General features: G+C 46.0%; 11 protein-coding genes across 11 annotated transcripts; 6 read left to right on the top strand and 5 right to left on the bottom strand.

Moving 5' to 3' along the window:
* Positions 1–153: 153 nt before the first annotated feature.
* On the bottom strand, positions 154–1,821 carry CANTADRAFT_5290 (putative pantothenate transporter; the record flags this gene model as incomplete). Its single annotated transcript, XM_020210132.1, has 1 exon — positions 154–1,821. The coding sequence occupies one exon, from the start codon at positions 1,819–1,821 to the stop codon at positions 154–156; it is 1,668 nt and encodes a 555-aa protein (XP_020064677.1).
* An 867-nt stretch (positions 1,822–2,688) lies between these two features.
* Positions 2,689–4,380, bottom strand: CANTADRAFT_5289 (MFS general substrate transporter; the record flags this gene model as incomplete). Its single annotated transcript, XM_020210131.1, has 1 exon — positions 2,689–4,380. The coding sequence occupies one exon, from the start codon at positions 4,378–4,380 to the stop codon at positions 2,689–2,691; it is 1,692 nt and encodes a 563-aa protein (XP_020064676.1).
* A 621-nt stretch (positions 4,381–5,001) lies between these two features.
* PRO1 (glutamate 5-kinase) lies at positions 5,002–6,981 on the top strand. The gene has a single exon (XM_020211182.1). It carries the CDS (start codon positions 5,338–5,340, stop codon positions 6,604–6,606), a length of 1,269 nt encoding a protein of 422 aa, XP_020064675.1. The 5' UTR covers positions 5,002–5,337; the 3' UTR covers positions 6,607–6,981.
* A 130-nt stretch (positions 6,982–7,111) lies between these two features.
* CANTADRAFT_10436 (uncharacterized protein) lies at positions 7,112–8,785 on the top strand (the record flags this gene model as incomplete). The annotated part of the gene is made up of 1 exon (XM_020206169.1): positions 7,112–8,785. Exon 1 carries the CDS (start codon positions 7,250–7,252, stop codon positions 8,783–8,785), a length of 1,536 nt encoding a protein of 511 aa, XP_020064674.1. The 5' UTR covers positions 7,112–7,249.
* Positions 8,786–9,343: 558 nt separating this feature from the next.
* On the top strand, positions 9,344–12,564 carry CANTADRAFT_10435 (CORVET complex subunit; the record flags this gene model as incomplete). The annotated part of the gene is made up of 1 exon (XM_020206168.1): positions 9,344–12,564. The coding sequence occupies exon 1, from the start codon at positions 9,349–9,351 to the stop codon at positions 12,562–12,564; it is 3,216 nt and encodes a 1,071-aa protein (XP_020064673.1). The 5' UTR covers positions 9,344–9,348.
* A 125-nt stretch (positions 12,565–12,689) lies between these two features.
* Positions 12,690–13,889, bottom strand: CANTADRAFT_5285 (4-hydroxybenzoate octaprenyltransferase; the record flags this gene model as incomplete). Its single annotated transcript, XM_020210128.1, has 1 exon — positions 12,690–13,889. The coding sequence occupies one exon, from the start codon at positions 13,887–13,889 to the stop codon at positions 12,690–12,692; it is 1,200 nt and encodes a 399-aa protein (XP_020064672.1).
* Positions 13,890–14,115: 226 nt separating this feature from the next.
* Positions 14,116–14,514, bottom strand: CANTADRAFT_50714 (anaphase promoting complex subunit 11; the record flags this gene model as incomplete). The annotated part of the gene is made up of 1 exon (XM_020209861.1): positions 14,116–14,514. One exon carries the CDS (start codon positions 14,512–14,514, stop codon positions 14,116–14,118), a length of 399 nt encoding a protein of 132 aa, XP_020064671.1.
* Positions 14,515–15,474: 960 nt separating this feature from the next.
* On the bottom strand, positions 15,475–17,496 carry CANTADRAFT_48620 (biotin--[acetyl-CoA-carboxylase] ligase; the record flags this gene model as incomplete). Its single annotated transcript, XM_020209610.1, has 1 exon — positions 15,475–17,496. One exon carries the CDS (start codon positions 17,494–17,496, stop codon positions 15,475–15,477), a length of 2,022 nt encoding a protein of 673 aa, XP_020064670.1.
* A 173-nt stretch (positions 17,497–17,669) lies between these two features.
* CANTADRAFT_49669 (uncharacterized protein) lies at positions 17,670–18,782 on the top strand (the record flags this gene model as incomplete). Its single annotated transcript, XM_020209741.1, has 2 exons — positions 17,670–18,311; positions 18,414–18,782. 2 exons carry the CDS (start codon positions 17,670–17,672, stop codon positions 18,780–18,782), a joined length of 1,011 nt encoding a protein of 336 aa, XP_020064669.1.
* A 526-nt stretch (positions 18,783–19,308) lies between these two features.
* CANTADRAFT_25512 (uncharacterized protein) lies at positions 19,309–20,878 on the top strand. Its single transcript, XM_020207446.1, has one exon. The coding sequence runs from the start codon at positions 19,314–19,316 to the stop codon at positions 20,757–20,759; it is 1,446 nt and encodes a 481-aa protein (XP_020064668.1). The 5' UTR covers positions 19,309–19,313; the 3' UTR covers positions 20,760–20,878.
* A 567-nt stretch (positions 20,879–21,445) lies between these two features.
* LTV1 (Ltv1p) lies at positions 21,446–22,780 on the top strand (the record flags this gene model as incomplete). The annotated part of the gene is made up of 1 exon (XM_020211538.1): positions 21,446–22,780. One exon carries the CDS (start codon positions 21,446–21,448, stop codon positions 22,778–22,780), a length of 1,335 nt encoding a protein of 444 aa, XP_020064667.1.
* Between the last annotated feature and the right edge of the window lie 70 nt (positions 22,781–22,850).

Raw genomic sequence — 22,850 nt, 5'->3', positions numbered from 1 at the left:
GGTTTATCCTACAATCTACTACGTATTCATCTCCTCGTGGCAGTAATATAACGACGTATTCATCTCTACTAGATTTGCAACTAAATTGCCATGTATTTAACTTCTCTTGATTAGTAATACTAACTAACCATACAACCCTGGACTGGTAATTTTTTACATATACAACTCCGTCTCTTGTCTTGATTTGAGGAGTAGCTGCGCCTGGCCCAGCTCTCTTGCCAACCTCTCGTCCCGCTGGGTCAAGTGGTAGGCTACCAAGGTCATTATTAATCCAAAAAGCGCCAAATATGCTGTGTAAGTGAATCCCAAATGATACTCCGGTTGATCGTTTGTGTTCCATACAACAATTGGTACCCATGCCCCCGTGACATAGGCTAAGGTGTTTGTCACCACGACCACAAAGCTCCGCTTCATATCGTTCTTGAAGAGAAGCCTGTTTACCCAAGAAAATATGAACGGTTGCCCCCAAGCTGTTGGAACCCCGACCAAATAGAAGGAAGTCCAATGCCACCACTGTGGAATGTCCCAATGGGCCAACAGGGCACATCCCACCACCAAACATACAAAGTATAATGCGATAAAGCTGGCATTCTTGCGTCCCCCCAAAAAGTCGTTTCCGTAGGCAAAACCAAGAGTCACAATAATGCCAGCCACTTTCAAATATGACGGATACAAGTTGTAGATCTCAGACGGCTTGCCTAATGTTATCTTCATCCATGATTGGAATGTAGGCTGGCCGATTGCCGAGCAGGTGTTATTGAAAGCCAAAAACAAGAGTGGAAACACATAGATGTGCCAGGTGCCGAAAAACGTCTTGACCTTAGCCCAGGTAAAGGGAGTTCTAGTGGTCAATTCAGCACCAATTCTTCTTCTTCTCTCCAATCCCACCAACCTATCCTGCTCGGTAAAGTACCAGGCATCTGTTGTGGAGGGAGTGTTTGGGTCGACAAACATGGTGTAAATACCAACTGGGAAGCTGATTATGGCGTCGAATACAAACATCCACTTGAACGGAGGAAGACTGGATGCACCAAACCGTTCGATAATGAGTTGTTGCAATGGCCCTGAAACAATCCCACTCACACTACCAGAGACTGCAAAAAGTGCACTTCTTTTGGAAAGCTCGTCGGTGCTGTAGTTGGATCCAAGGAGCCACTCCAAGCCAGGGAAGTAGCCACTCTCTAGAAGGCCGAGGACGAAGCGAATTGCGTAAAGACTATGGATGTTGTTTCTTCCACAGAGGATCATCAACACCGTCAAGAACGCCCACAACACCTCCAAACCTCCTAGATAATACCTGGCCGAGAGCCGGTGCAACACCAAATTCGAGGGTATCTGTCCAATGACGTAGCCAACGGTGAAAAGCGCTGTCATGTAGTTGTACTGATTGTTGTCCATTGAGTAGTACTCCTCCATTCCATTCATGTATGCAGTGGTGATGTTGAACTGGTTAAGACTCTTGATGAAGTAGCCCAAGCAAGACGACGAGAGGAGGAAAAAGTCCAACTTCAACAAGTACTGCTGTTCGAGAGGGTGCTTGTCTGCTCCGTCCCACAAGAACCGTTTGAGCTTGTACCACCTGGACGTGTGCCTATACAATGCTTCCTCTGGCGTAAGTCTGACCTCCAAATCGATGTAAGGCTCTTCGGATACATCGCTGTATTGTGGGTCTTCCACCACACTGACTAGGTGCTCTACCCCTTTCTTGGACATGTGTACTGGCTCTTCGGACTCGTTTGTGGTGACTCTAGTCCACCCAACCTTGGGTGGAAGCGACTCTGTTGCAACAAGATGACTTTTAAGCGTGCCAAAGAAACCCATTGTTGTTCCTAGCACTTGGTGGAGATAACAAGGATGTTATGATGGGATAGAACGGACCGTGGGCCCCACAGCACCCTAGGACTGTATAGTAGCAAATAAATGGATCTGGTATACTCCGATCCAAATGTCGCAAGTGTGGCTGCGAAAACCAGCCATAATTGCATAATCAGTCAAGAGTGCATAGTAGCGATAACAGTAATGTGAGACACTCTGGCACAACACGAGTTTAACTAAAATAGAATAGGTTAAGAGGCTTATGGTCCTGCTTCTTTAGCTCTTCATATTCTTTTGTAGGTCACTGGCTAGTTAGATCTGGCCTAAGAGAGTAGTGGCCATTTGACTCGCTCTTCTTATCACATTTCCACCCAAGCTACTACTTGCACAGGACTTCAAATATAGAGATCGTTTCCTTTCCAACTGGCTATTTCCGATTGGCCCGTGATTGACTCGGGAAGTCTACACCCACGACACAAACTCGGTTGCTTACTCAGCTCGACCAAGCTAGCACACTCTGTTGTTAGGAACATTGCCCTAGGCTTAACGGAATGAGTAAGTTGCTAAGTGGAGATCAGGAGGGGAATAGGAGATTTGCCCTGTAAATTTTAGGATTCGAGAAGTTCCAACTATTGAGTCGAAAGTATTGTCGTAGTAAGACTGCATGGCGCTTGATTATTAAAACATGTCCCAACCGATCCCCCTACATTGCCAAGTTATTCCATGTATATAGATCACTGCTAGCATTTTGGCTTTTAGTCATTAGTAACTTAAAAGCATCCATCAACTACAAGTTCACTTCTAAAGATCCTTATTTATTTCACTGCCATAGGCCCTAGTTTATTTCACTTCTATAGATCCTAATAAATTGAATTAAATATCCGTAGAATATATCTTTTCGTTATTTGCTCGTATCGAGGTACTTTCTTCGCTTTGAAGAGAAGCTTGTTCTTCTTGAGCTTGTTTTGCCAATCTCTCATCACGCTTTGTCAAGTAATACGCGATTGCGGTCATTACCAATCCAAAAGCAGCTAAGCATGCGGTGTAAGTGAACCCAATAAAATATCTTGGTTTGTCAGCAGTATTCCAAGTCAAAATTGGAACCCATGCACCTGTAACGTAAGCCAAGGTATTGGTAATAACAACAACAAAACTTCTCTTCATATCATTTGCAAACAACAATCTGTTCACCCACGAGAAGATGAATGGTTGACCCCATGAAGTTGGAGAACCTATCAAGAAATATGAGAACCAATGCCATCCTCTAGGTATATCCCAGTATGACAATGAAGCACAACCGATAATCAAACAAATAAAGTACCCAGCAACAAAGAACACATTTTTTCTACCTCCAAGGAAATCATTCACATATGCAAATATAACAGTAAGCACTATACCAACAGCTGCCACAATAGAAGTGTAAGTGTTATAAACGTGCGAAGGCTCTTTGAGTGTAATTTTCATCCAAGTCTGGAATGTAGGCTGACTGTTAGCAGCACAAGTATTGTTGTAAGCCAAGAATAAGAGTGGGAAAACGTAGATATGCCAGGTGTTGAAGAAGGACTTAATTTTGGCCCAGGTGTAAGGAGTTCTGGTGGTCAATTCAGCACCAATTCTTCTTCTCCTCTCCAATCCGACCAACTTATCTTGCTCTGAGAAGTACCAAGCATCAGTTGTGGAGGGAGTGTTTGGATCGACAAACATGGTGTAGATGGCGATTGGGAAACTAATAACAGCATCAAACACAAACATCCACTTAAATGGGGGAAGACTCGACTTTCCAAATCTTTGTAAAATAGCTTGTTGTAAAGGTCCAGAAATAATTCCACTAAGATTACCAGCTACAGCAAAAAAGGCACTTCTTTTGGAGAGTTCAGCTGTGCTGTAGTTTGATCCAAGTAACCATTCCAAACCGGGAAAGTAACCACTCTCAAGGAACCCCAAGAAGAATCTGATAGCATAAATACCTTTAATATTATCCTTACCGCAGGTGATCATAAGTACCGTTAAGAGAGACCACAACACTTCCAAGCTACCCAAGTAGAATCTGGCGGAAAGACGGTGAAGAATAAGATTCGAGGGGATCTGGCCAATAATGTATCCAACGGTGAAAAGGGTGGTCATGTAATTGTACTGGTTGTGGTTCATGGTGTAATATTCTTCCATACCATTCACGAAGGCAGTGGTGATGTTCGATTGGTTAAGGTTCTTGATGAAGTACCCTAAGCACGACGAACTCAACAAAAAGAAGTCCAACTTCAACAAGTAGCGCTGTTCAAGAGGGTGTCTTCCAGTTCCATCCCACAAGAACTTTTTGATCTTGAATATCTTGGAGGTCTCACGGTAGTGGATCTCCTCTGCCGTGAGCTTCAAGTCCAAGTCGATATAGGGAACATCGTCCCAGCTTGAGTCCAGATCTTCATAGACAACGATCTCGGCATTGTTTCCCTTTGAGATACTCGATTCCAGCTCGTTCTCCTTGGCAACAGTTTGGGGGCGTCCTGTCCTTCTAGGCACCGCCTCTTTCGCAAGAACCTGTCTCTTGAGTGAGTTGAAAAAGCCCATGCTTACCAGTTTGTGAAGTTCAACTTGGACGGCATGAGACCTTTATATACTCCATTGCATGAAATGCTCGCAACGGCTGAGGAGCTTTCCATAAAGGGTGGCTTATAGATAGAGGTAGATTTAGTGGTTGATAAGCAAGTGTGGCTGCAATTCGTGGAACCGCCAATTAAATTGCGAAAATCAGGCCTCGTTGCATTCTTCCTCAGGGACAGAATTAGATCTATTGTGGATACTGCGTGGGGCATTAAACAGCTGATTTAGGTACTTTCCGCTTGTGTGGGTAGGTGGGTGGTTGTGTATGCTGAGGTAGTCGGGTTGCTGGGGACAGACTCCAAGAGACCCTAGACTGGTACTGCGGTGCCGTAGACTTGTTTTATTACTATGCTACAAATGCTAGTGGCTGAAACTGGGCTAACGGAGAAAGTCAGGTGCTGCGGGTGTAAGCGTGGGTGGCCCGTATTTTTGACATTTAGTATGTGATGTCACATTATTAGTCGACTTAGTGTGGCAAGCCATATAGCGGCAGCAAGTACGAATAGCCTTTTTGAAGCATATGAACGGAAACGACGGAAATAACCGAGAATTCAGCCTCTATATTCCGCCCTCGCTTATTCCCAATTTGACTCAATTAAAGCACTTTGGGCCTACAAGTGTTGATCCACAGTTCCATCTCGCACTTCAATATTAGTAATGTTCAGCAAATCCTCTCCTTCTGGCAATTGCTAGACACCCTAGTGGCCGCTGATAACATTAAAAAATAATGGCAATTCTACTCACACATGGGCGGTGGCCATAATTACATCTCGCTCCATGAATTAGCAATGCAATCGTAAATAAAGACCCTTACATGAACTGGATCTACCCCATGTTCGTGCGACATCTGGATCGGCCGCGACATGGACCCCGCGACATGAAAACTTATTCGGGCCTGAATCGCTATGACTCAACACCACTACCATGAAGAACTACACCATCGTGATTAAGTTGGGCACCTCGTCCCTCGTGGACGAAGTCACCCGTGAACCACGCATAGCCAACATGTCCTTGATCGTGGAAACCATCGTCAACCTCAAAAGACAGGGCCATCGGATAGTGTTGGTCTCATCTGGGGCAATTGCGTTTGGCATGAAACGTATGGGATTGCAGAAAAAACCAGGCAAGTTGGCTGCAGTTCAGGCTTTGGCTGCCATTGGCCAGTCCAGGCTTATGGGGCTCTTCGAGGATCTTTTCAGGCAGTTGGATGTGCACACAGCCCAAATCTTGATTACTAGAAACGATATAATTGATTTCACCCAGTACAAAAATGCCACCAACACCTTGAATGAGTTGTTGGAGATGGGGGTGGTCCCAATTGTCAATGAAAACGACACGCTTTCGGTGGCAGAAATCAAGTTCGGTGACAATGACACCCTTTCTGCCATTACTGCTGGGATGATGCATGCTGATTATTTGTTCTTGATGACCGATGTCGAGTGCTTGTACACAGATAACCCCAGAACGAACCCTGATGCTAAGCCAATCTTGATTGTGGACAAAATTGATGAGCTAGCAGTGAAAACCGATACCGAAACTGGAGCTGGTTCTCAAGTAGGAACAGGAGGAATGACGACCAAACTTATTGCAGCAGAGTTAGCAACCAATGTGGGTGTCACCACCATCATCACATTATCGAGCAAACCGCAGTCCATACTCTCTGTTGTTGCCAACATCCAAGCATCTGAGGAAGCAAATCTCACCACTTCAGAAAAGGAAGAGTTGCTTCTCAAAGACATTGCGCAAAACAAGGTGCCACTCCACACCAGGTTTTTGGGTCTCCCAACCCACACACAAATCAAATCCGATCGTCGGTTCTGGCTCTTGCATGGGTTGAAGACCAAAGGCTCCCTCATTATAGACCAAGGGTGCTTCGAGGCATTGACCAGAAAGAATAGAGCTGGTTTGCTTCCAGCAGGTGTCATTGAAGTGGAGGGTAACTTTCACGAGAGTGAGTGTGTTTCGATCAAGGTTGTTCCCACCAAAAACTCAGACATCTCTGAAGCTGTCCAGGTGGGCCATTGCAGGGTCAACTATAGCTCTGTAGAAATTAACCTTATAAAGGGTTTGAAAAGCAAGGATATTGAACCCACTTTGGGGTTCGCCGATAGCGAGTACATTGCGCACAGAGATAACTTGGCATTTCCCCCTGTCCGCCCTGCCTCTACTGACAATCTAGCATCCTTGAATTAATTTATAGACAAAATTATCTGATCTTTAGTTCAGGACAGTAAACGGCTTGTGGATTCTGTAAGAGTCGCCCCCTTGCATAATGTAGGTCAGTAAGATTTACAGTCTAAAGATAAGCGTATATGCTATAACGACGATCTGTCTTCAGAAAGAGCCAAAAGGTAGACTTGATACTAGAGTATTTTGGGTCATCAGCTACAGTATACTATCTAAACTAATAAAACCCTTCAATTCTGGGCCATAGGTTGAACGAGTTTGAAACTATCCAGCCCTTATCATCAGCCGAAAATCATCTCACATGGTGGTATGACTAAGATCCCGGAAATGACGTGGACCATTATCAAAAACCGTTTTCCTACCTGCATTAAAACCTAACCCCGTCTACCTTCCATAATAGCCCGTCCGGCATCCAAGTTAGCCCCGCGTATTTGGCTTATTCCCGTTGAAAATCTCCTGCTTGTTTTAGTGATGGATTAGTAAAATAGTGTCACCCCGATGCGCGGCCATGGCGATCCACAGACAGATGCAACATGGCTCCGTGAACGGGGAGTACTTATATATGAAGAGTTCCATCTAAATACGTGGCTTTGCGAGTATTTAGATTGGCTCAGCTGCACACCCATACTTTTCATTTTCGCACCCAGTTATGAGTTCTGCCGAAGAGTCGTCACAAGTAGGATCGAAGAACGAAGGGGTGCTATCGGAGGAGCTGGCAGAGGGCATAGACTACTCGTCGCCTTCTCACCAAGAAATATCCAAGCTCAGAGAAGCTGTGTTCTTATTCCTATTGTGCTTATCGCAGCTCATCACCCAGATCTCAGTGGGTCAAACAATGGGTACTGGTAATTATATTGCCAGGACATTTCATGTGGAGGGCATGCCTGGCGAAATGGCCTGGTTTACCGCAGCGTTCTCTTTGTCGGTGGGAACTTTCATATTGATCTCAGGTCGCCTTGGTGACATGTACGGCTACAAGACCATGTACTTGATTGGCTACGCTTGGTACGCGGTATGGTCTTTGGCTACTGGATTCGCAGCCTTCGTACCAAATCGAATTTTTTTTCAGACAATGAGGTCCATGCAGGGTATAGGACCTGCCATAATGATGCCAAATACTCAGGCACTAATTGGATCCTATTTCCCGGATGGCACCAAAAAATTCGTCTACTTGTCACTTTTCGGAGCTGTTGCCCCTTCAGGATTTGTGATTGGATCGTTGCTATCAGGCACATTTGCGCAATTGGTCTGGTGGCCCTGGACGTTCTGGCTCTCTGGAATGGGCTCGGTGCTTGCAGCAGTGATTGCCTTCTTTATCATCCCCAAACACATTGGCCATAAATCATACGGCTCGTTCGACTGGTACGGATCCGTCACTGGTGTTTCGGGGTTGATCCTAATCAATTTTGCCTTGAATCAGGGCCCCAATGTAGGGTGGGACACACCCTACGTATATGTCCTCCTCATAGTGGGTGTATTATTCATGGGGGCTTTCTACTTGATCGAAAAGAGAGTAGCTAATCCGTTGGTTCCCCCAGACGTTCTTAGGGGAGATACTGGATTTGTTCTTGGGTGCATCACTGCTGGTTGGGCGTGCTTTGGAGTTTGGCTTTATTACACATTCAGATGGAGTATCGAAGTCGACCATCTCTCTCCTGTTCTTGCAGCCGCCCAAATTTCGCCTGCTATCATCACCGGCTACATAGCAGCCCTCGCATCTGCTTACTTACTCCAGACCATTTCCCTGTCATATGTGATGGTTATATCCATGTGTGCTTTTTTTATTGGGTGCACCCTACAAGCAACTCGACCAGTGGGTCAGATCTATTGGGCGCAAAAATTCTTCAGCTTTCTTATTGCATCCATGGGGATTGACCTGTCGTTTCCTTCAGCGTGCATTATTTTGAGCCAGGCCCTTCCAAGACATCGGCAAGGAATTGCAGGCTCGTTAGTTTCTACATTTGTCAACTATTCCATTTCTGTAGGAATTGGATTGGCTAGTGCGGTGGAAGTTTACACAACTAAAAATAAGACCCCGTCGTTCAATACCACTGTCACTGGAATGCGTAATGCATTCTACTTGGGAATGGGATGTGCTGGTTTTGGGATAGTCTTATCAGTTATTTTTGTGGTGATACAGTTTAGGGCCAAAATGAAGAAAGAAAGAACCAGTGGCCTCCAGTGATCCTCAATTCTGTACTCAAATCCTCGATTCTGTAATTAATGATATAAACTGCATTTTATTCTGTAATTCGTTGGTAACTCCTCAACAATGTACAAAGCTCATTAAGGACACGAACCGTATTCTCTCGCAATTGCGCTGGTGACACTAGTAAATTTCAATCTGGATTATTATCATTAAGATATCGAAATTATTTAAATGAGAACTCAACTGAGACTCTCGAAATATTGATTCTTGTTTTTCTAGCATTATACCTCTTCTTCCCAAATCCAGATTTTTATATTGCCTAAGATTCGCAAGTTTTTTGCAACTATCAACATTTATTGAGAGCGGCTACTAAATTTTATCTTTGAGCTTACCATAGTTAATATATTTTCATCTTCTAATATTCTTCCTATCTGCAAGTAACTTATGCCAATTTGAGCCGGTTTAAAGCAATGCTGTAACTTCAAATCTGAACACTCAAGAATCTGGAGATATGTGGTACGCACACGCCAGAAGATAGGAAAAGGTATCATAGGTAGTGTCAGTACCGCTTACCACCACTATATCCCATTGCATCAGACATGGAGTCTAAGAAGGTGGTGCTTGATGATCAGTTGGGGACTTTATCGGGGTATCAGTTCCGAGAGCTCCTCACTGACGTCGCTGACTCCTTTGATCTGGACAATGAACATATAACAACCATTAGATCATACGAAGCCAATCTATACGTGGGGACTTCAAAGGGCAAGATATTGCACTATCATCTCTTCGAAGATGCACCCAGCTACATTCTAATAACACAATTATCGATTCTGGATGAACCAGTGACAAAGATGATCATCTTGCCTCAAACTCAAAGAGCTTTGATACTTGCTGGAGGTACAGCCACTCTATATTCACTTCCTGAGTTGACACCTTCAAACATTGGAAAGATTAGAGACGCCCATGATATTCTGCTCCTCTCATATTCCGTGCATGCTACAACGCAGTCTCGAGCTCCAGTCCAGAATGACAAGATTATAGCCTTTACTCCCCAGAAAATACGGATTCTTCAGGTGGGACCAGACCAAATCAAGTTACTCAAAGATGTGAACTATTCCAAAGCCATCAAAGGCATTTCAACAGCATCTGCTATGTCTAGCAACTACAGCAACTTGGTATTGGTCGCCAATGATTCTCACTATGATATCATCGATTTGAAACATACTAGAAAAATACCTTTATTCGAATATTCCAATGGCTCAAATAGAAATGTCAATCCCTACATTATTCCCTTCAATGCAGAAGACAAAGAGGAGGAAGAGTATCTTTTGACCATCAGCTCGGACGAAACTACATCAATGTCCATGTTCATTAATCCACTTGGGGATGTCACTAGGGGCACAATCACTTGGATCGAAGAAGGGTACCCCAGTGGAGGTGTCGTTATTGAATGGCCATATGTGGTGGGACTATTCAGTTCTTCAAAAGATAAGAATAAGTTGATTTTCAGCTCATTGGAAACTTTTGAAGTCGTAGCATCTACAAGCTTGGACCAGAAGCAGCCAGACAATATGACAAATGAAGATAGAAGTGTTACAGAGTTTCATGCTCCTGGTCTGGAGCTCAACCATCAGGAACTTCAACAAGACAATGCTGACCTCAATAAAATCGATGATAAAGATCCCCTATCAAAAGAAGAGGAGAACTTGAAAGATGATACGACAAAACTGGACGTCTCCAAAAACGCAGAAAGTGATCAGGAATCACTGTCAATACCCAACACCGAGTTGAACAAAGAAACTGATACCATAGAAAAACAAATTACTGATGAAGTGACCTTAACTTCAAAAGATATTGAACCTAAAGCCTCCAATTCGGAAATGAACGACACTACCACTGATAGTTTGCAAGTTTGTAAGGTTACACAAATCAAGCTTGATAACCAATCATTAAATGACAAACTTTCCAGAATCAACCTACTCACCAAAGAAAGAGAATTGCCGGGGATATCTGAAGTTGATAAAGGATCGATTCTTATCTACAGCAAGTCAAAAGTTTGGCTAACATATCAGCTACACCAAATTGATGAAATATTAATTTTATTCCATAAAGCATTACTATCAAGTACTACCAATGAGTTTTCCAAGGCATTGCAATCAACGTTTGATTCCTTTAAAGGGCTAAAGCACGATTTCTTATTGTATTTGCTTATTATTTGTGACTTTCTCGATGAAAACTATGACAATACCTTGAAGTATCTAACTCGTATCAAAGGGGGCGAGCTTATTATTAGTCCGTTGTTTGTCGTGCACTTTCTTTCTACGGCTGAACTAAAAGGATCGGACAACTTTCTGATATTTAAAGGAATTCTTGAAATTTGCGATGGTGTGAAATTCAAGAAATCTGATGCCTTCGTTGCATCTTACTTGAGCGAAGTATACCCAGACCTAGTTAAGAATGATAAAACATCATGCCAAGTGATTCGAACATTATTTTACGTTCAATTTTCAGACTTAAAGCAAGCATATGATTTTTTCAAAAACAATGATCAGGATAATTGGATGGAACTTGACTCGACTAACAACGAAATTATTAAAATCCTCCAAGGGAAATCAATTTCGCCAATCCTATATGTCATTTATGAGAAACTACTAGCAGTCAGTTCTGCAAATGTTCCGGAAATAATAGAGTCATATTGCTCGATGTGTTTAGAGCTTTTGAGTGGTGATATTATTATTTTGGAGCAGTTAAACATCACTAAAGATCAGCTTATAGACAAGATTCTTGGTCAATTACAAAAAAATATTGAAAATGAAAATGCTTATTCAAAGTATCTATTAGAGGTTTTAAAGATAGACTCAGAGAGATCTTTTCAGTACTTGAAAAAGCACAAGAATAGCAAATTCAAGGATACACATAAAAGAATTATGGATGAAATATCACATTCTCACACTAACGAACTAGATTTTTCACTTCTCCGTATAGAATATTTGGAGGGTAGTTGGATTGACTCCAACTACAAAATAGAGGAATCAAAGGAATTGATTTCTGAGCTTATAAAAGTATTAATTTCTCCCACAGTATTGAGCAATGAGAATAGGATCAATTTCGAAATTTTGCTTGCAACATTTAAGGTTGAAAACTCTTTGCAAGAAACAAAATGGCCCAAACTTGAATGGATTGATTATGTACATTTGAATTTGAACAGAAATGAAGCCAAAGAGCTTTTGAAGTTGTACCTAAAAGTATTCGAGTTGCTATATCACATGAAGTCGAATGGGTGGAATATTGAAAATTATTTGGAAGACTTGTCCAACATTGAGGGCAGGCTTTTTGATTACTTAACTTATCTCACCCCAAAAAATACAGAATCAATCATCGATCTGCTCTTGGAATTCCATGATTTCTCATGTGCAGAACACTTTGCAATTCACGGCAGTTTACCATTTTCTTCTCATTCACTTTATTTCAAGGACTCTTCATTTATCAAATCAAAAGAAACCAGTTTCACCAGTGGGGCAATTAAATCAAACTTACAGAGGATTTTGGACCATTACATACGGGAAGATGAAGCTGACTCCTTAAACATTGCTTGCATACGACACTTTGCTTGCACATATGGTTACTCCATATTCTCACCAACGGAAATGCTCAACTTACTACCACAAGACATTCCAGTTATACATCTCCTTCAGTACCTCGAGGGTGTAATTATAGACTTGAAGGCCCAGAATCGAGAAGGGATAGTCAAAAAGGCCCTCAGCAAGGCTGACTCGGCATTCACAAGCAAGCTTTACAAAGATCTTTCTCTGTAATGTTCTACTTGTAATAGCTGCATATCCGTTCACGAACAGAGTGTACTGCTATTCGGAAAATTTGCAAAATGAAGTGGTCGTTCATAATTATTCCACTGTAAATCATGCATTTTCTCTATATACATTTATAAGAAACCGGATAGTTTCAAAGCATAATCGATAACCATTCCAAACCATAAAATAAATCCGTTCTTAATGTTGCTCGTAAAGAAGTTCCAACAATCTTTTGGACTATCCAAGTCGACCTTTTTAAGTTGTTGGTAAAGTCTCACCATGGCCACAGTACCCATGATGTAGAAACCAGGGCCCATTCCATTCAAAGCTCCCGCAATACTAAACGAAATTGCTTGACCAGCCAAAAATCTATTCAAGATAGGCTTGGATCTGTCGCCCCAAGCTAATGCACTGGACTTAATGCCAGCGTTGATGTCAAACTTCTTGTCTTGATGAGCGTAAACAGTGTCATAAATAATTCCCCAGAACCAGTTTGACAATGCCAATGGCAAAGCAACCCATAAGTCAAGGGGAGCACCCACGGCAGGCCATCCCAAGAGACATGCCCAGCTGAAACAGAGCGAGAACCAGAATTGGGGGTAGTAAGTGTATCTCTTGAACAAAGGGTACAAGAAAATCAAAGGGATAGCGGCTGCTCCCAAATAGAAGCACTCGAACGGTAATGACAACAACACGGCTAATCCGGCAAAACACTGGACACCCAAGAAACCCACGGCTTGTGGAACTGAAACTCTTCCACTCGCAACGGGTCTTTCTATCGTTCTAGCAACCTTATTGTCAAGGTTTCGATCTAAAATGTCATTGATAGTGCAACCTGCTCCTCTCATTATGAGGGCTCCCACAGAGAACAATCCGACTACCGAAAGGAAGGTGGTGACTGGGGCGGCAATTGAGTAGGCAGCCATAGTGATACCCCACAAGGAAGGGGTAAGGAGGAGTAAGGTACCAACGGGCTTCTCCAATCTCATGAGCTCGGCATATGGGATCCACTTCTCGGGCAACTTGGCAAGCCATCCCAACCCTGCCAATCTAGCAAGCCTGGCAGCTTCGAGTTCTTGCTGAGAAAATACTTGCTTGACTGATGTCGTGGCGGTATGAGGATCAGCCTGGCTGTCGATTGTAGATTTTGATTCCTTCTGGGATGGTTTGGTTGAGGTTCTGTGTGGTTGAGTGACTGAGAAGTACTTTGCACCAAGCACCAGGGACGAAAGCTGGAAACATGATTTGCTCGGTATTCCAAGGGCACTCCGACCTATGTAGCCATGGCCCACGCGCTTGACTGCCAATCTGGTCGCCGCTAAAGCAATCATGTTGAGGACTTGAAGAGCTTGAAATCCAACTTTTTCATATCGCGCTGATTGGTCTCGGATGTACAAGAACAGAAGGAGCCCCGAGCAATGCCATCGGAAACGTCCAGGAAGAAAGCGAAGGTGGTTTAGGTCTCGGTTTGTGGTGTAGGTGGGATTTGGGTCGTTGGGGTCCGTCAATTGCCGTCGTGGGACTGGCAGTTCACTCTTCAGAAAGAGATCCCTTAGGTTACTCCACCTGCTGGCCGTCGAATGCCTCGAACTCCTGGTCACTTTCGTTAGGACCTCTCTCCCGTGTAGCCTTGTGGCCATCAACGAGTCGTTGGAGCTTTTTGCCGTCTTCTGCACCAAAAGTGCCTTCCTTGAAGAGGAAGATCTGTCGACACATGGGACACAAGCCTTTGGAAGTGTCCTGCTCGAGCCACTTCATAATACAGTGGAGGTGGAAGTTGTGGGAGCATCCTAAGCCGAGCACTATGGGACACCCGTCGCCAGGGTACTTGCAGTTGGGGCAGGTTCCGTCAAAAGACACCCGGCAAATGCCACACAACTCGTCCTCGTAGCCAGTTCCTGGGATGTCCCAGTGCCATGTGGAGAACGCGTGCCACTCGACGATCTCTACCTTCATGGATGTGGTGTGTTGTGGTGTTGTTGTCTAGGAGACCTTGTGGATGCGATTGGAGACTGGGGGAAGGGAGCTACCGGACGGTATTACTCTGCTTATGTGTGCTTCCGAAGGCTTTCACTGGGGTGGTGGTGTGTATTTGTTCTTCAAATGGTGATTCTGCCCCCGTCGGTGTGTTTCAAGTGGTGGTTTGTCCTTGTAGGCGTGTTTGTAGTGGTGATTCTGACGCTGAGTTTGAAGACTATTTGCAAGATCTGAGTCGCGACATCAAAACAGCGCGACCAGGCAGATACGTGGATGGAGAGGGACACACATGATAGAGCCAGCCGAAGTGGCAGTGGTCCAGGTGGTGGCTACAGTAGCTGGAGGACGATTTGGAAGTAATATGTTCAAGCTAGGAGAACAAGGTGGTAGACCAACCTGTCATATGGCTGCGAAACCAGGCTGGAGAGATGGAGGAAATTAAGTAATTAAGTGACTATAATTCAAAATTATCTTTTAATTGGGCATTGAAATCAAACAAGCAGCATACTACAGTCCTGTACTGATTTCTGCGAGATTTCCATGAAATAGGGTTAGAGAAATAAGTGGTGGGTGCAAGTTCTGTGAGTCAGTCACTACATGTTTCTGCAATAGTTCATGTATTTATTTTCATTATTATCCTGTATTTTTATGTTTTTGCACTTCTCGGAGATCGTTCGTTCTTTTCGATGTAATACCATTTAATCGAACCAATGCAGCTCATTTCTAGAACTATTTAATTCAATAGTTCCGTCATCTAATGGACAAAACTATTCAATTGTGTTCATAGTTCTGTCGCTTCTAATTGAAGTTATTCATCTCATTTAGAAGTTCAACTCATTGAAATAATATTCAATTAATAGCTTTATTTCATCGACAACACCGATGCTTAGTTAATAGTTCATCTCGTCGACACCATTCCTTTTTTAGTATCTCAATCTCTCACTTCCGGTACACCAACCCCTTGAAGATGTCGAACGAGTTCCCGTCTGGCTGCAAGTGCAAGATCTCGTGGTTACGGGTGTCCTCGGCAATCAATAAACCATAGTCGGGAGTGATCCCCTTGATCACACAGGTTCTGGGGTTGCCGTTACCCTCATCCACTACCACCCGCTGGTCGGAGTGGAACCATCTCTTGTAGTACAAGGGCAAGAAGGGCGACATGCCTGTCTTCAAAAACACACCAAAATACGAGTTCATGGTGTACATGAGCTTGGCAAGCAAGATCTCTGGTTCAATTGGGGCCAATGCAGGCTTGCCCTGGGAAGCCCTGATCTTGTTCAATTTCTCGAGCACGAGGTTCAACGAGGTGGTGGGGGCCGCGTTGGACACGTTGATGCCTCCACCCCACACCAAGTGGTAGTTGCCGTCGATGAACTGGGAGTTGATAATGGCTCCCGACACCTTGGCCCACTTCTGGTCGTCGCCCTCCACTGTAGAGTGGGTCTCGTCCTTGTCGCTGATTTTGTTGAAGTACTCGGGCTTTAAGATGTAGAGATCGTTAGGCCACTTGATTTTAACAGGCATATCCTCGTAGCCCACAGCCTGGCCAGGCTCCTCGCTGCCGTACCCGAAGATACTCTCCACGAACGCCAACCCGCCCAAGTACTGGAGCGTGACCACGTTGCTGGGGGTGTTGGCAGGGATCTTGAACAATACAGACGCTGCCAAAACTCCGTGGGGGTTGATCCACACATTTCCACCACGACCTCTGCCTGCCACCTGGGTGGTGGCAGTGAGCACGGTTCCTGTGGGCAACAGGCTGAGAAACCTGGGGTTCTTGTCCATTAAGGTGCTGGTGGAGCTGACCACCTCGCCGTAGCCTGTAATACGCCCAAACTGGCCAAAGTTGCCCTTGTAGAGACGGGTGAGATGGCCATAGTACGCTGCCAAATTGAAGTAGGGCGTGCTTTTGACAGTGGGCAATGCACCCAGTGTGAACACCTTGACGTGCTTCGCCACGGTGTCGGGGTCCTCGATGTCGTCGTTTTCGGTAAAGAAGTAGTCGTGGTCGTCCTCGTCCTCGCGGTGGAACACAAAGGTGTCGTTTTCGTCCTCCAAGGTGCTTCCGTTGTGCAAGTCGTTGTTTTCAGCGATCTTGATCATCACCTCGTTGATGGCGCCAGGGTCTGCGTGTGCACAGAGGAAGAGAGGCGTGATCTTGGGCACTGTCACGTCGATGTTGTCGTTGACACGCAACCCCAACTTCTTCAAGCACGACACCATGAACTGCTTTCTGTTTCTGTCGTTCTTGCCCACCACGCTGATGACGTTGGCAAACTTGGGGTCGCCCTCGTTGTTCTTCATCAACGCAGGCGTGAACTCGGGATGTGGTCCCGACAAGAGCACGTCACCCTTGCCGACTTTGCAGTACACCACGGCCGCCTTGTCTTCATCGTCGACGTCCACGTCCTCGGCGTAGGTAGCCAAAACCTCCACGTTTCTGTGCTTTTTGGCGTCGACGAACACCCCACCCCCGTTGTAGTACGTGTACACCGTCTTGGGCAGCTCAGGCAAGAGCTCGTTGTTCACAGACAACATCGACGCCCTGGCGCCCTTGTGCGACTCGTAGACAAACCCCTTGAAAGCACACCCCTTAACGGTGCCGGGGAAAAACCCCAACTCTCGGGAGCCAGACACCTCGAGAGGAGTTCCCTGCTCGAACTCGCATCTGGCACTGGAGTAGTAGGCACCAGCACAAATACCCATGTACTTTCCGCCCTTCTTGACGAACTGGGTGATTTTGCGGTTGCCCTCTCCATTCAACGAGTTGCAGTATGGCAAGTCAGCACCTCCTGGAATCACCAAGAGCGACGCCTTGTGCTGCCACGGGTCCCGCAAAAGCGCAGCTTCCGAGATGGAAACAACAGCATAGTATGGCGAGAGGTGGAGCTTCAAGGTCTCGATGCAGTGCTTGACGTTTTCGGTGGTGGCACCTGGCCCAGAGTATACCAAAACGTTCATGGTGTGCTTGGAAAAATATCGGATGGCGTGTAGGAAGACCACGGTGGAATTAAAAACACACTGACAGTCTCAGGCCAACAATCAGTTGTTGAACAGTGACTCAGGGTGACTCAAGTGAAAATTTTAGCCAAGTGCGGGTTTGCGAAGGCATATAAGCACTACCACCCCACACCATGGCATTAGTAGAGGCAGGAGAATCTATCGCCTTGGACCCTAGCCCTGGGTTCGTAGTCAAGACAAGGATCCTTGAGTCCAAGAAAGATTCGCTCGGCACCAAGGTGTTCATCAACGTGTGCCACGATGCCCAGGTACCCCAGCCACCAGTGGAGTTCGAGCCGTCGGTGGTGTTTCCGTTGATCATCGACAACCAGTGGGAGATCCCGCTCATCTTGTCGAGCGAGAAGGACACCACCGACAAGAAGGGGGTGGTTTCGCGGTTGTACGACTGCTGCATCAACACCACCTGTTTCCAGTGGTGCCAGATCAACGCAGACTTGCGGACCATCTTAATCGAGTGGTGCATCGAGGCAGTAGAGATGTTGTACGAGGTGACGTTGGAGCGGGAGTACACCATACCCAAGATGCTTTGCAAGGGCGAGCTCTCGCGGACCGTGGTCAGACAGGACGAGTTGACAGAAAACGGGTTCCAGAAGAGGCTACAGGAGTTGAAGAACAACGAGACGCTCGGATTGCTCCAGGAGCTCGACGGAGGGGACACAGACGAGCTGGAGGAGTTGCCAGACTTGATGAACGTGAGTGGGGAGCAGAGACGGCCCCTTATCGAGGAGTTGGGGGAGATGAAGATCAGCGAGGAGGTGCAGCAGGAAGGCCAGAATAAGGACCAGGAACAGCCTTACTCCAGCAAGATTCAGGAAGTGCAGAGTAAGGATCAGAATAATCACCTTTACGCCAGTAAGATCCAGGAAGTGCAGAGCAAGGGCCAGGGGATCTCCACCAGCAATAGCCAGGGAATTTCCACCACCAAAAGCCAGGATCCTTCCTCCACCACTCCTGCCACACCCCTCCACTACGAGCTCAACTACACTAAACTCTCCTCCACCTACCAATTACTCATCAAGCTCGTGTGCTCCCATATCAGTGCCCTCACTTTGGGCTACAGCACTACTAACCACTGCTTGGTGTTAACTCTCCATGACCCCTCCGTGTACTTCTCCAAAAAGTCCCCGCACGCCTTGGAGGTCCCTCTCCCTAACACCATCCACCTCCAGTCGGCTGCCGACGTCAAGTCCTACTGGGTGGGCGACACCCTCTACATCTTCTGTTAGGCAAAGTGTCTGGGACACTGCGCGGGGAGACAGCGGCGATTACTGAGAGCACTCCCGCGAGCATTTCCGCGAGACCACTGGGAAGGTTAGCGGTGAGAGTTGCACACATAGACACTACATAGCGTGAAAATTGGGCACTAGGGCGATGCGGCCCTAAATAGCGTGAATTGCACACATCCAGCAGGATCAGTATCAGGTAGATTACCATTACTACCAGCGAATTACTACCAGCGGACTACCTCCAGCGGACTACTGCCACCGAGAATTACCACCAAGAATTACCATGGTGGACTCTACATAGCATTAATTGGACATTGCATACTAATTGCACGCTCCCAGTCTCGGGACTACCTTTAGATAGCATAAGCACTACCAGCTCGGCACTAAGATAGCGTGAGACTGTTCAACGGCCCCAATCGGGCGCGCATCCGCGAACTCATTCCGCATTGAGATAACCGCCAGGCAATTCCGCCAGATTCCCACCAGTTATAACCCCATCTCCTCCCGCCTATTCGTCTATCGCTACCCATCATGAACGCAGAAGAACCCTTGTTGACAGGGGCTGTCGACTACGAGAACTATGACTCCTTGAACCAGGACTTGACCCAGGGTGGCAAGTACCAGGTCTCGGTCAAGTCCGAGTTCGTGTTCATCACCAAGTCGTCCATCCCGTTGGTTGCAACCTTTTTCTTGCAGTATTTGCTCTCAGTGACCTCCATCTATGCTGCAGGCAAACTTGGCCCCAAGGAGTTGGCAGCAGCGTCGCTAGGCGTGTGTACATTCAATATCACTGGTTTGGCTGTCTACCAAGGTATGGCCACCAGTTTGGACTCGTTGTGCTCCCAGGCGTATGGTTCAGGCAGAATCGAGAACGTGGGATTGTACTTCCAGAGATGTTCTATGATGATCTTGGCCATCACCATTTTCCCATTGTTTTTCATCTGGTGGTTCTCGGGCTTCCTCTTGGGCTTTGTCATCCCTGACGCCGAGTTGGTGGCCATGACCCAGACATTCTTGAGAATCTCCAGTTTTGGAGCTCCAGGCCTCTTGTTCTTCGAAACTGGTAAGAGATTCTTGCAAGCTCAGCACATCTTCAACGCAGGTACCTACGTGTTGTTGGTGATTGCTCCCTTGAACTTGACCATCAACTGGTTGTTGGTGTGGCACCCTGTCTACGGCTTAGGATTCATTGGTGCTCCAATCGCCATTTCCATCATTTTCTGGCTTACCTCCATCTTGATGTTGTGCTACGTCCTCTTCATCGACGGCAAGAAGTGCTGGGGAGGCTTGGACTTACAAAAGGCCTGCAGCAACTGGTCGCCCATGTTGAAGTTGGCTATTCCTGGTGTCATCATGGTCGAAGCCGAATACTTAGCATTCGAAGTTTTGACCATTTTCGCTGCTTCCTTCGGTACTGAGGCCTTGGCTGCCCAGTCCATCGCCTCGAATGTCGGCTCGCTCACCTTCCAATTGCCCTTCGCCATTGCCGTGTCCATCAGTACCAGAATCGGCCACCACGTCGGAAAGCAAGACGTCGAGGGTGCCAAGTTGGTCACCAGACTCTCTTACATCTTCGGAACCATCTCTGCCTTAACCAACTTCTCGCTTGTCTTCTTCGGCAGACACGCTCTCGGCAGATTGTTCACCTCTTCTGAAGAGGTGCTTAAGGTTTCCAACGTCATTTTGATCTTGCTGGCCATCAACCAACTCTGCGACTCCTACAACGTCTTAGGAGCCGGTGTGTTGCGTGGACAGGGAAGACAAAGAATTGGGTCCATTTTGAACTTGATCTCCTACTACGCCATTGCATTGCCCGTTGGATACGCATTGGCCTTCTACGGCAAGTTCGAGTTGAGGGGTTTGTGGTTCGGTTTGATTGCTGGTGTCTTCTTCTTGGCTGTGGCCGAGTTGGTGGCTATCGTTCGCAGTAACTGGAGACAGATCATGATAGACTCTCACGGTAGACATGACCATTAGACAGGTGGATAGATGTCTGCGAATTGGGGCATAAAAGGGGATCTAATTGATGAAAAATGTTAGAGCCCTATGAGTGCTCACATACCCACTGAAAAGTGTTAGAATCGATACATAACGCATATACTCAACATACAATACGTCCGAAGTTCTGTAGCCAGCATTAATCGTGCTGGAATAGTTGGCACACTTGGTGAATTTATTCTGCTTCAATACTGTGCAAATCTGTGAGGTCATATCCAAATTCCAATTCCACTGGATAATTGTAGCGGTAAATGGACTTCTGCAGACAGAAGTTAAAAAATATTAACATCTTGGAGATTATCAAATACTAACATTTAAATTCAGAATACTGTAGTTGGTAGAGGAGTAAAAGGAATTATTATCATTGGAGAAATATTTCAGATATAAAGACTGCGCTTACACGTTCAAATGTCCGTCCTCCACTGCAATTACTGCTCCAAAGGCCCCATCATTAACAGTAGTACAATTTATATATTAAATAACTACAAATCCATTGGGTAAAGCTGATCCAGGAAGGAAAAGACACGAGGTGGAGCTATAGCAAAATACGATACAATATTCATGATGGCATTTTTTACCATTCCATAGATAAAGATTTCCTGTATGCACTCCCCCAACGGCTGCAATCATCGCAAAAAAAAATTCTACTACAGACCATCATCACCATGCCTAGAAAATTCAACAAGAAGAACGCCCAGACGTTCAGCGTGGTCCACAGAGCCCACGACGATGCTTTGTACTATGACAACGACGCTTCCACCCACGTGCTTGTGCCTGCACCCTCCAAGTCCAAGCAGGGCCAGGCCCCCCCTCTCACCAAGAAGATATACTCTACACAAGAGTTAGCTCAGAAACTTGCTCCAGAAGAAGTCAAGGCCATCCGAGAAAATGAAGGATTGGCTGCTCAGTACGGAATCTATTTCGATGACTCCAAATACGATTACATGCAGCATTTGAGGCCAATTGGAGAGAGCGAAGATGGTGTGTTCATAGAGGCCAACAAGAAGGAAGAAAAGAAGAAGGTGGGAAACATCGAGGACCTCTTTCGTGACCAATTGCCATCCAAAGAGAAGAGAAAGATCAAGCTCGACGAGTTGGAGAACATTCCTAGTCAGCTCAAAGGGTTCAACCCAGACATGGACCCTAGATTAAGAGAGGTGTTGGAGGCTTTGGAGGATGAAGCATACATAGACAACGATGCTGCAGAGGAGGGGGACGATGTGTTTGCCGACTTGTTGCAATCGGGAGAGATCGACGAGGAAGACGAGGACTACTACGGATCAGAATACGACAATGACTACGATGAATGGGACATGGATAACTACGAAGATGAGTACAACGAGAAGTACAACTCCGACAACTACGAGGAGCAATACGAGGAGGCTGAGTTGCCCTACAACGAAGGCGAGGCCCCCGCAGAACTCGACACCACCGATGTCAAGCTCATAAATACCAACTGGCAAGACGACTTCATGAAGTTCAAGCATGCCACCAAGAATAAGACCAACGAGTGGGACTCGGACAACGAGGAGGAGGAAGAGGATGACGTGGTCGCCGAGTTGCCCAGCTTCAGCCAGACTGGCAAGTCGAAGAAATCCAAGAACAAATTGAGAAAGAAGAAGGGTGCGATGACAGACACCTCGTCGTTTTCGATGACGTCTTCTGCGTTGTTCAGAAGCGAGGGATTGACTCTTTTGGACGACAGATACGAGCAATTGGCCAAGAAGTTCGAGGAGGACGAAGAGCCAGAGGAGTACCAGCACTTCGACATGGGCAGCGAGAGACATGACCTTGAGTCCATGCTTGACGACTTCTTGGACAACTACGAGTTGGAAGGAGGAGGCAGAAAGTTGGTCAAGAAGAACGAGGACAGAGCCAAGCTCCAGGAGGCGGCAGATGCCGCTTCCAAGAGCAAGGTGGCCGCGCGCAGGAAGAAGGAGAGGGAGACAAGCGACCCATTGGGGCGCTTGGGGTCCAGCTTCGGCAAGATGAACCTCTAGACCCATCCTAAATAGCTCCACATCGATGGCCCGTCACGTGACACTTGTAGGGAAAATTTTTCTTGTCCAC

The sequence above is a fragment of the Suhomyces tanzawaensis genome (genome assembly GCF_001661415.1).
Source record: "Suhomyces tanzawaensis NRRL Y-17324 unplaced genomic scaffold CANTAscaffold_3, whole genome shotgun sequence".
NCBI lineage: Eukaryota > Fungi > Ascomycota > Pichiomycetes > Serinales > Debaryomycetaceae > Suhomyces > Suhomyces tanzawaensis.
The sequence above is the reverse complement of the archived record's forward strand: the minus strand, read 5'-3'. Positions and strand labels throughout refer to the sequence as shown.

Bases quoted from the DNA above. Each gene is read 5' to 3' on its own strand.
- PRO1 (XM_020211182.1), top strand. From the start codon at position 5,338: ATGAAGAACTACACCATCGTGATTAAGTTGGGCACCTCGTCCCTCGTG.
- CANTADRAFT_25512 (XM_020207446.1), top strand. From the start codon at position 19,314: ATGAACGCAGAAGAACCCTTGTTGACAGGGGCTGTCGACTACGAGAAC.